At 52.9% G+C, this 11,828-nt stretch overlaps 1 protein-coding gene across 1 annotated transcript in view; it reads right to left on the minus strand.

Annotated features, from left to right (window-relative positions):
* SLC22A23 (solute carrier family 22, member 23) overlaps window positions 1-11,828 on the minus strand; it is a gene marked incomplete at its 5' end in the record, with an annotated part of 211,668 nt that overhangs the window by 37,975 nt on the left and 161,865 nt on the right. The window contains 3 exons of the mRNA XM_014542380.1: window positions 39-271; window positions 2,218-2,320; window positions 10,163-10,290. Coding sequence (XP_014397866.1) covers window positions 39-271; window positions 2,218-2,320; window positions 10,163-10,290 — 464 coding nt within the window. The remainder of the gene's footprint in view (window positions 1-38; window positions 272-2,217; window positions 2,321-10,162; window positions 10,291-11,828) is intronic.

Genomic DNA, 11,828 nt, shown 5'->3' on the forward strand with positions numbered 1-11,828 from the left:
CGCCCCACAGCCCTTCCCACTCCCCCGGCTCTACTCACGGTTGAGGAGCCCGAGCTGCAGGAGGGAGGCCAGGGCAGTGAGGATCATGAAGAGCAGCAGCCCTCCCCGGCGCCCCAGGAACCTGACCACCACACACATAGCCAGGCAGGAGGCCAGGGCGATGCTGGCCATGGTGTAGTAGTCCGCGTAGAAGTTCTCCAGCAGTGGCACCTTCACCTCATGGCCCATCATGCTCCTTGCGAAGCAGTGGTGGATCCCGAACCCTGTCAGCCTGTGGGAGACACACCGAGAGGGCCATGTGCGGGCATGCAGGGACACCAGGGACCGCGCCACGCCTGGGAGTCACTGTGTCCAACAACAAGGAATCGTGTGAGCGGCTCCATGTGTAATCAAAAGTGTGCCGTTACCATCAGTGAACGGATAGGAGAGTGACACGCAGACTGAAGACTTCAGAGAGGTGACCCTCGCTGGGGCGCGTACTCACTCCCTGCCATCACTCCAGGAGAAAGGTGTGAGCATAAAGGCAGCGAGGCCTTCTGTTCAAACAGCAACTTTCACGGGAACCCCACATGCAAGACAGAGTGCTCCCCTCGTGTCACTCCTTCAATCCCACATCAGCGACGTAGGAGCTACTGTCAGACCCACCTCATAGGCGGGCACACAGGCTGAGGGAGGTCCAGCCGCTTGCACAGATTACTCAGCTGGCAAAGGACAACCTTAGAGACACACTGCCCGTCTGTGTCTGCCTCTTCCTTCAGCACTCGGGGCTCTGGGGGCTTGGGAATCTGTCCAGAGAATGACCTATTTAACCCTGTTCTGCCACTACTTGTCAAAGGCACCCTGAAGAACCAGTAGAAGCCAGGCCAAATGGTTGGAGACTTTCAGTTCTTCATTTACATCCGTTTCCTCCACTGCCCGGATCAAGCCTCTTGTCTGCCCCACAGGATCATAGAAATCTGCTGGCAACATGTGTCCCAGCTGCTGCAGACAGATGTCTGCTCTGGGAAGCATCTGTGCACGCCCAGGGAGGCTGCAGCAGTGGTGACCACACCACGTGGACTGAACCCAGGGCTCTGAAGGGCCCTTTGGGACGGGGTCTGGTGTGAAACGTTTGCACGCTGGGGGAGCCCCTTTGTTATGTCAGCGCTCAGCATCCATTCCCTTCTCCTCCAACTCCCTTGGTGCTCTCATCACGCCTCGAAGATGCATCAGGCCCCACCCCTGCAGCAGACCCCACCCCTGCAGCAGGATGCTGCCCTTTGCCAACACACGCCTTTCTGCTTGGGAAGCACTCAGCCGAGGACCCAGCCCCTGGGCGCCCTTTTCTCATCTAGTAACTGAGACTCAGCGAGTCTCCTGGACCGATGACTGCCCTTTCCTCCTGGCTTAGGGAGGGTGCAGGGAAGTCTTCACCTTTCTGTTCTGGTGGAGAGGAAGTCCTCTGACCACAAAGGCAATTTAGGACAACAAAGCCAGAGAAAGAGGCACCCTCCAACAAGAATCATTAGAATGTCATCTTGTCTTTGTCACGTTTTGTGTTTTTTTCCAAAATACAACTTGGAGAAGTCACTCCATTCTTAATGGTCCTGTTGGTCTAGCCAGTGTCTGCCCAAGATGGACAGTGGTGCGGTGACCGTGCCCAGGGCCAACTCTGGGCCAGGAGGCTGAGGCCTGAGGTCTTGGCCCTGACCACCCGGTGGCCATGGCTGGTCAGTCCCTTGCCTGGGCCATGGTCTCCTCACCTGGGGGACAGGGTGTAAGTGAGGTCTGAGCTTTCCTATCGCTCTGGCAGGAGAACCTTTTTATCTTCCCAAAATTTAATCAGGAACCCCAATACCAAGACCTGATTCAATGGAGCTGCTTTGACAGAAACAGCTGTGGGGAATGGCAGGACTAGCCTGGCCCATCCTCTCGCAGTCGAAAGGATGCACATCTGTGTGAACTAGCCCTGGGCCCCGCCTGTGCAGCCCGGGGTGGCTGGCTGGGGCTCTAGCTGCACTGAGGCTGGGGTTGGGGCCCATATCCTCCAGCAACTGGTTAGAAAGCTCTGACAGGCTTATCAGACTTAGCTGGGCCCCTCAGCGAAGGGCGGAGCCCTGGGCAGGCCAGAGGGCCGGCTCAGTCATATTCAAAAACCAGCTGGGAAGGAGGAGGGCCTGGAGGCCCTTTCCGGCCCCTCCCTGTCCCCGCCCTCGGATGTGTCCCTCTGCAACTCACGAGTTCACACACAGGACCACGATGTTCTTCCACAGGTTCCGGGTTCCCACCATCTTCACGATGCAGACCTTCTTGGGCCTCCGGGACAGCTCCTTCTCCAGCTCTGCGGAGAAAGAGAGCGTGACCTCTCCGCAAGGCCCGGACCGGCGGCCTCGAAGACAGCCGGTGCCCAATCAGGCATCGTGAACAGGGAGAATGCTGTGGGGTTTCCCCTCTAAGGCAGGGGACAGAGCCTGGCTGTCAGGATAGCGAAGGTGTTCACGGACTCTAACCTGGCTGTTCAGATTCCCCGCGGGGTGGGGTGTGGAGGGAGCCATGCTCACTGTCAGCCTCTCCTGGGAGCCAGGCAGGATGCACACGCAGTGATTAGCACAGGCTCATTCCACACGGGCAGAGGTCAGGGCCGAAGGGTGATTCTAGGATACTGAGCACTCACTGGGCTCTGGGCACTGAGAACAGTGGCTTCCTTCTAAGTCTGACCTGTCTGCACCGCCCACTGCTCAGAGAAGCACATGCTGACATGCTCCTTAACTGAACTGTGGGCGGAACGCACGATGGCGTCGCTGCTGCTTCCGACACCGCCCCTCCAGTGCATGCATCTTCGAAAGAGAAATAAATGCAGGAACTGTGTGCCTATCTGTGCACACACAGATACACACAATCTACACGTGGGTATACTTTTAACGCTCAAAGCCTTTGGCAGCTGGAAAGACATGATGTTTTGGCTGAAAGTGATGTGACCAACCACACAGGAGACAGTTTCTTGCGAGGCTCAAATGGCCTCCGAAAGCCATTCTGAACAGACTGACGGCATCCCAGGGCCGCGTTAACCGGGTTCATGGGTTTGCTCAAGTGCTGGTGTTGACTTAGCAAGTTAACATGGAAGATTAAAATAGGCAACGTCTGGACCTCCACGGCCTCCCTACCCCTCTGTGCACAGAAAAGCCACCGTCCAGCCTCCCAGGCCCTTCTTGCTCCTGCCCAGGCCTGTCCTGGGGGAATAATCCCCTACTCGGGAGCTAAAAGAGAAAAGGACCACTTAACCAATTGGGTGGCTGGCCAGAGCTCTTTAAGATTGTTAAGGCCACGAAAACAAGGAAAGACTGAGAAACTGCTGCAGTTCGGAGGGGACTGGGGAAACGGGCTGACTAAATGCCACCCTGGAGCAGGAAGAGGTTACTCATGGGAAGATGGTGACATGCAGATAAAGGCTGGCGTTTGGTTAACGGTAGCGTCCCCGTGGCAGTTTCTCAGCTGTGACAACTGTGCCGTGGTAATATCAGATGGTAATAAGAGGGGAGACTGAGTCAGGGGTCTTCAGAAATTCTGTACTACTTTGCAACTTTTCTGAAAACTTAAAGTTATCCCAAAAAAGTCTACTACGTTTTTCTTAAAAAGCAGTGGAGGTGGGAAGTTCCCCGTATACTAAGAAGCCTTTAGTGCTCAGAGGAAACAGGCCTGCCTCCCAGAGCAGCAGCTCCCTCAGGGAGTCTCTGAAGAGTGCCCTCCACACCCACACCCCTGCCACCTGCCCCCCTTACTTCTCTCCTGTTCTAGCTCCTTCCTGCCATCCAATGGCAGGAGGGCCGCCAGCCTCATTAGTTACAGTTGGAAGGAAAATATTTTGCTTAACCATAAGGATTTAGGAGCTTTTTATTTAAATAAAATTTTTTTTGGATCAGTGTCACCAGCTGTGGCATAGGAAGGAGAAGAAAAAGCCTCTCCTATGTCTGAGGGATACCATACCACTTGAGTTTCCAGAACTTTCTTCCTTTCCATATTTAGGTGTGAAGATTGAGGTCTGTGCACAAGCCAGACGGCTGGCATTTCGGCTGTGTCCACAGACCCTCTCCTGAGGTCTTCCTGACTTTTATGCTCCCCTTTGTAAAAATGGACTAATTTGATTTACAAACATACTTTCCTCCTGGTTAAAAATCTAAAAAACTTTTAAAGAATATAGAAATATTATAGTTAATAGATCATGTTGGATCCAGTGACCTGAGTAATTTCACTTTTGTAAAACTTACCAGGAATCAACTATAATAGCTCCACTTGCTCACCATGAAAATCTTACAAGAAGAAACCTTAAATGCCCATTAAGATGTTTACATAAGTTTAAAGGTTGTGTTTTTTTAAATGTGGCCCAAACTTAACTACTAACACATTTTTAGAAGTAAAACAGATGTTGCTAAAGAAGCTGTAGCAATTGTAACTATAACTGAGTTTTGTTTTTTATATAACATTAAACTCTAGAGCCCCAGGTCTGAAGAACTGACTGCAGTCTACAGAGGAACTGCATTCTAATTGGAATGAAATGAACTTGTCTGGGCCACTGACATTTTGTCCGTTAGACATATCACCCACCAGCCTATCAACAGCAACATAACCTTGCTCAGCACTAGGTCTGTTCTAGGACAAAAGTCCACCAGCCAGGTTACAGGAAACATTAGAGGCCGTCGGAGACCTCCGGAGGTAACTGCATAGGTAACGGAAAGAGGCCTTTCCACCTCTGCTTATCAGACAGAAATCGCAGGGCTTTGTGAAGTCCTTGCACACGGGAATAACGGGTAAAAAGGGGCATGAGGGTCGACAGACTCTGCATCAAGGAAACAGCTGTTAAAGCAATTCTCCTCCTGCTCCCCAGCCAGGACTCTTCCACCCTCTGGCTTCGAGCCATTAGGAACATTTCAAAACAAAAAACAAATAGAGTCAAGTTAGGAATCTCCCACCCAGGCCAGGCACCTCCTGTCACTCTGCCCCCTCTTCTGCCCCCAGGCTAGTCCCTGTGAGATGCAGCCAGAGGGCCCAGGTCTGTCTGGGCGGGGCCTCCCTTCCAGAATGGGGGTGGGTGGGGTGGGGGGGGGGCAGCGAGGGGCCCACAGACCCAGCAGAGTCCCGGCTTTCAGCCGTTATTGTTGAGGCTCCTTGGGAAAGTTACTTAGTTGCTCTGTGCCTCAGTTTCCCATCTGTTAAGTGGAACACTGTGCCCACCTCAGAGCACTGTTACAAGAACCGAATGAAAAGCTGACCCAGTCTGTCCCCACTTCTCAACACTGACTGCAGAAGGGAAGGTGTCCCTGCAGACACACTGGAAGGGTCATGACCTCTCCGTGGTTTGGATATCCAGGGGAGAGGCCAAAGAATGCTTCTGGAGAACAGCAGAGGCCAGCCTCAGAGATGCAGGGGAAACACACGCCAAGGTCATTTGCATTCATTTGGATGGGGGTGTGCAATAAACTGTCTTTGTTTTAAGTTTGTGTACACTGCTAACGCATTCCTGGTAAAATTGGAAAAACGTCAGATACAGAAATAAAAAACAAGAAAGGACCAAAAGAGAAGGGAGGTAAGGAAGAGGAAGCAAACAGATGGAAGAAGAGGATGAGAATAAGAAAAAGAAGAGAGGAGGAGGAGGAGGAAGAGGAGGAGGAGAAAGACAGGAGGATCAGAAGAACGAAGAGCAGGTGGAGGAAAAGGAGGAGTAACAGGAGGAGCAGATGGAGGAGGAGGATCAGGAGGAGGTGCAGGAGTAGCAGGAGAAGGATCAGGAGGAGGTGCAGGAGTAGCAGGAGAAGGATCAGGAGGAGGTGCAGGAGTAGCAGGAGAAGGATCAGGAGGAGGTGCAGGAGTAGCAGGAGAAGGATCAGGAGGAGGTGCAGGAGTAGCAGGAGGAAGATCAGGAGGAGGAGGAGCAGCAGGAGGAGAAAGAAGAGGAAGAACAGGAGGAGGTGAAGGAGTAGCAGAAGGATAAGGAAAAGGAGCAGGAGGATGAGGGGGACCAAGTGGAGGAGGAGGAGCAGCAGGGGGAGGAGCAGCAGCAGGAGGAGGAGTAGCAGAAAGAGGAGGAGCAGGTGGAGGAGGAGCAGGAGGAGGAGGAGGAGCAGGTAGAGAAGGAGCAGGAGGAGCAGAAGGAGGAGGAGCAGGTGGAGGAGGAGCAGGTGGAGGAGGAGCAGCAGGGCGAGGGGGATCAAGTGGAGGAGGAGGGGGAGCAGATGGAGGAGGAGGGGGAGCAGGAGGAGGAGCAGCAGCAGCAGGAGGAGGAGGAGCATGAGGGGCAGGAGGAGGAGGACTTTGGACAAGGTACCTATTGCTGGGGACCCTGAGTGACCTGATACATGGCCCCTCTTTTCTCACTTCAGGTTCCAAACAGATGGAGAAGAGCAAGGCAGGTGAGGACAATATCTCTGCTCCACCACTGGGAGGGACCTGTGGTTGGAATGCCTGCATCGTACAGACTCATCTGCCTATCCTGGCAAGGCTGGTCCAGGCTAGCTTCCCTGGGTACTACCCGAGAGGGCCTGATGTCTGAGGACACAGGACCTGCACCCTGCACATGGCCCAATCTCCAGGAGAAAGAGGAGAGGGGGTCCGCTCTGCCTCCTCAGGTCTGGCTCCTTCCACGAGGAGGGAATGTGGGGTGTGGGGAAGCAGTGTTCCCCAACACTCAGCCTCTCTGGGCCCCGTTTCCTCACATGTACAGCAGGATGGCCTGGTTATGGTCCTCCTAAGGCTCTGATGAGGATCATGTGCACATAGTGTTTCAGCCAGGCCTTGCGGGGGCACTGCCCATTGCTGCGACTAGGAGCAGGGGTGGAGCTCTTATTCCAAGATTTCTCTGTACAGTGGCTGCCGTCCATGTGGCCACATTTGAAACCAGCAGGCTCTACTCCTGCAGTACATGTTCAAAATCTTGGGAATTATGATACAAGGAGAGCTGTCAGTACTTGGACATGCCATGTGACACTAATGATTGTAGGAGTGATACTGTGACAATGACACTCCAGAGCAGACCCAAATATTGGTGGTAATTCAGCTGCAAACTCCACTGAGAAAATCTGCCATGTTCAATAATAAACTGAAGATCTGTTTAAAAGATGAAGGGCATGGAACATTTTGGAACATGAGGTTTTCTTCTGGCCTGAATCCAAGATTAGGATACGCTGACAGGGTCAGGAACTCCCCTAATGCATACACCTGCAGCCTAACCTGAGACACTCCTCCACCTCCAGGCAACACAACCAGTAACTGCAGCTGACCACGTTTCATGTATTTACTAGCTTTTGTGGAAGGCCTGCTAGGAGTCAGGTCTGCTAGTGCTGGGCAACAGCGGAACCAGGCTCTGCAGACACAGGGCGATGGGCCCTAAGGAGCTACACAAACCGTTCGTCACAGCTGGATGCTAGCAACGGGCCCCGGTGCCTGCAGCTGAGATGGTGCACCACTGGAGAGCTGGCCGGGGTCTGAGGAGTCAGGCTAACCTGAGGGCTGGTTTCCCAGGAGCCGGCCGAATGAGGGCGAGGCTGAGGACAGGGAGGGCCCTGCAGCCAGGAGGTACTGGTGCATTCTGAGGGCCCAGCGAAGGCCAGAGCATCTGTGAGAGGCAGGCAGACGTGAGACAGGGTCTCAGAGCAGTTGGAGGACTGGGGGTCTAGCCTACAGGTCCTGGGAAGCAGTTCTGAGTAGGAGGTGATGTGAGGGGAAGGGTAGCAGTGAGGATGGAGTCAAGGAAGGTAAGAGGCGAAGTAGGACACTAAGGTGTTGGGAGGTGGATTAGGTGAGGCGATGGGAAGATTTCCAGCAGAAAAGCAAGTCCAGCCTCAGAAAGTTGGAAGTGACCAAATTAGATGAAACAGACACCTGTCTTCCCGCAAGCACTGGGCGGCTTCTGCCGCGATGCTATCATCAGTGTGTTCGAGAGCTGGGTGTGAACAAGATCAGGAGGCAGGTGTGAACGCAGTGCCCCCCAGGAGTGGATGTGTGATTATCCTCCTGAGGGGAGGGGAGGCCACCTGTGCCAGCTACCACCCCTCAGCCTCCTGCAGGGGCACCAGCATAAAAAATCACACCAGCAAAACTCAGAGGCAAAGAAAGGGGAAAATTCATTTCCCTCCAGAAATAGGAGGGAAATGGATGAGTGTAATTTGGATTGAGAAAACAAGCTTTTCCCAGACAGTATTTCAACCTGAAAGTAGAACATGTGATTTAATTAGGGAAATTCCCGAAACAAATTACACGGAAAGACTTAAGAGCATTATCTTCATAATGAATGGGGCCTGGATAAGTTTCGGGAAGAGAGCTGGACACTCCAAAATCAGCAAACATGCCCAAAAGGAGGAAAGTGAATTCAATACGAATTCCTCTCCAAACAGGCACATTTGTCTCAGAGCTCAGCCCCCTCTCTCAAAAACAGCCAGCGAAGCCACTTCTGCTGGACTTCTTGGGTTCAAGTCCCCGCTCAACTGCTTACTCAGGATGTGACCTCTGGCAAGATACTTAACCCTCCCTGTGCCTCAGTTTCCCCTCCTGCACACACAGATGACTATAGTAACCCCCTCAGAGGACTCAAGTTGGGAAGAAATATAAGTTAATACACATCAAGCATTTAAGAGTAAATATTAGATGTAAGTTAACATTTGCAAGTCATTTAGAAAAGTGTCTGGTCATTGCCGCGGGACAAGGGCCACAGCCGCCCTCTGCGGAGCACCAGCACTCAGCGCTCTTCTCGGAAAGCAGACCTGGCTCATGTCCTCCTTTGTTCCAGTAAAGCATGGGCTCTGGGCCTCCTGAACTCTTGCCTGTGCTGACGTGGAGGTGGCCTAGCCTTGCTGTCCCCACCTCCCAGGTCCTGGGCACAGGCCAAGGCAGGGGCTCACCTGGCTGAGCAGCAGCATCTGGGACACTGAACCCCAGATCCCCTGAGTCAGGAGGCTGTGAGCAGCCTGTCTCGGACCACGGAAGAGGCGCGTATAGAAGCCTCTCCCGGCCAGTGGGCTCTGAGTTTCTCGGCTCATGCTCCTTTCCCATCGGGACCGGCACATTCTCCAACTTCACGCAGGTGTCTGCTCACCTGTACTTGGAGCCAGGCTCCCCAGCCCTCAGAGTGGGTCCTCACCACCGCCCTCTAGCCCTCCACTCTGAGATTTTCCCTACAGCATGCATCCCCCGGGCACATTACACATCTCATTGTGCGTTGTGGGCCTGCAAGCTCCACGAGAGCAAGGCTCTGCCTCTTGCTTTCTCTGCTCCGGAGCAGTGCCTGCCCATGGCGACGCTTAGTGAACGTCTGCGGCATCCAAGTTTAGGTCACGGTGGGAAATGTGCGTATCTCTCTGGGACAAGGGCCTGCAGATTATTTGTCTGGGAAATTTATAACAACAGTGCCATCAATACGGGTCTTCAGGTTGGGGGAGTGGGTCAGGGCTTGGGTTGGGTCTACCAGGGGCTTTCAAAAGGGCATCTGTGCACCGTGGGCACCAGAATCTCTCCTAGTGTTTACTAAAAGCACAGGTTCTTAGGGCTTATTCCAAATTGACTGGATCAGAACCTCTGGTGCCAGGGAAGGCCCTGGAGCCTGGATTTTAACAGCCTCCTGGTGATATTGTGGAGCCGCAGCTTGAGAGCTGGATCTGCCCTGGGAGGATGTTGCCAGCGGGCCTGAACCCATCTGCAGAAATGCTTCATGCTCCGACTTCCTCAGCCCCCACAAATCGGTCATGACAGGTATAGACGGTGGCAGCTCCCCGAGGTCGCACTTGGGAAAAGAAAGGTAGTGAAGCCAGCCGCTCCCAGCCAGTGCTCTGAGGGCCTTTGGACCTGGCAGGCAGGCAGGCAGGGCTGTGCCAGGCTCGGGCATTTTTACCTGCCCCTCGCGCATGTTCCCTTGGCGACTAGGTGCACATTAGGCTCACACTGCACGTTGGGGTTTGGGCAGGCTATGTGGGGCCCCGCAGTGTGTCAGACCTGGCCAGGAAAGACCCAACTCCTAGAGGGTGGAGAGAATTTCAATCTGCCCATATTCCTAGCCTATCTGCAGACATTAAGCAACCATCACAGGACATGAAGCCGCTAGCTAGGACAGCTACCTGGAAAACCAGCCATCCCCAGCATCGGGGAACTGCTCTGATACTCGGTCCAGGACAGGGGCGCCTCTCCCAGGGCCTGTACTCACCGGGCATCACGCCTTTGATGTCAGTCTCGGTGTTCATGGAGTTCTTTTGGGTGAAGTGCAGGATCAACTTCTTCGCAGACTCAAACTGCTGGGTAGCCATCAGCCACCGGAGGGACTCGGGGAATACCCTTCAAAGACACAGAGGGATCGGTGAGTACCTTCTGGTTCTGGAGGGCACTGAGTTGGGCTGATGGCCCAGGCAGGTGAACTTTGAGGAGGTGTCCCACTCAGTTTCCACCCTCATGCTGTGGGATCCCATGAATGCTTAGGACTCCCATTAGCCAAATTAGGGGCAATAAGACTGTGGGTGCTGGAGTGTTGCTAACTTTTTTATAGAAAGTATAATAATTGTGATTTTTAAAATTTGGCAGAAAGGAACAACATCCTACCAACTTTGTCAGTGTACATATACTTTAAAAAATAACCATGTATTGCCCAGCCCATGTGGTTCAGTGGTTGAGCATTGACCCATGAACCAGGAGGTCATGGTTTGATTCCCGATCAAGGAACATGCCTGGGCTGTGGGCTCGATCCCCAATAGGGAGTGTGCAGGAGGCAGCCAATCAATGATTCTCTCTCATCACTGGTGTTTCTCTCTCTCTCCCTTTCTCTGAAATCAATAAAAACATTAAAAAAATAAACCTAGGTATTTCTAAACCATTGAAATCAATAACATTAAAAAAAATAAACCTAGGTATTTCTAAACCATGTCTAAGCAATCATTGAAAGGCTACATTTGTTATATTTTTTCACAGAGAAACAAATGTTAATAGGATAATTTTAAGTTCAAAAAATGCCTCCTATACTAGCAACCTGACAGTTATTTTCAGTTCTTGAAGATCTGAAGACTGATTTTCCCAGGCCTTCCCTATAGAATTAACTTCATTTTGCAAACTGCAGTAACAACTCCCTGATATGATGCCATAACACAGCAGTTTCCAAGTTCTGGTAGCAACAGATTCCTTTGCTTGCTTTTAGGATAAGATCTTGTGTAAAAGCACCAATAGAAGAAAAACTAGTGTTTTATTATCCATGCATTTTGTACGTTTACATTTATGACAACACTAGAGGACCGGTGCATGGATTCGTGCACCAGTGGGGTCCCTCAGCCTGGCCTGTGCCCTCTCACAATCCAGGACCCCTCGGGGGATGTAGTAGTGCGCTAGGGAAGAGCCTGAGCAGGGCTGAGCACTGTGCTGCTCCCACTTATCCCAGCACTGCTGCACCCGCCACCTCCGCCACTTGGTAGTGCTGCCACAGAGGTGGGAGAGGCTCGAGCCACCACAGCTGTGTTCACCAGTTGTGAGCCTGGCATCTGGCACCCGTCGTCGGGCAGCTGAGAAGCGCTCCAGCTGTGGGAGCGCACTGACCACCAGGGGGTAGCTCCTGCATTGAGTGTCTGCCCCCTGGTGGTCATTGCATGTCATAGCAACCAGTCAAACAGTAGACCAGTCGAACAGTTGACAAGTTGTTTAGGGTTTTATTAGTATACTAGAGGCCCGGTGCACAAAAATTTGTGCACTCGAGGGGCGGGGGAGGGGGGAGTCCCCCAGCCCGGCCTGTGCCCTCTCGCAGTCTGGGACCCCTCGAGAGATAACGCCCTGCTGGCTTAGGCCTGCTCCCGGGTGGCAGAGGGCAGGCCCAATCCCTAGGTGCAGCCCCTGGT

Source organism: Myotis brandtii, unplaced genomic scaffold, assembly GCF_000412655.1.
Source record: "Myotis brandtii unplaced genomic scaffold, ASM41265v1 scaffold300, whole genome shotgun sequence".
Taxonomy (NCBI): domain Eukaryota; kingdom Metazoa; phylum Chordata; class Mammalia; order Chiroptera; family Vespertilionidae; genus Myotis; species Myotis brandtii.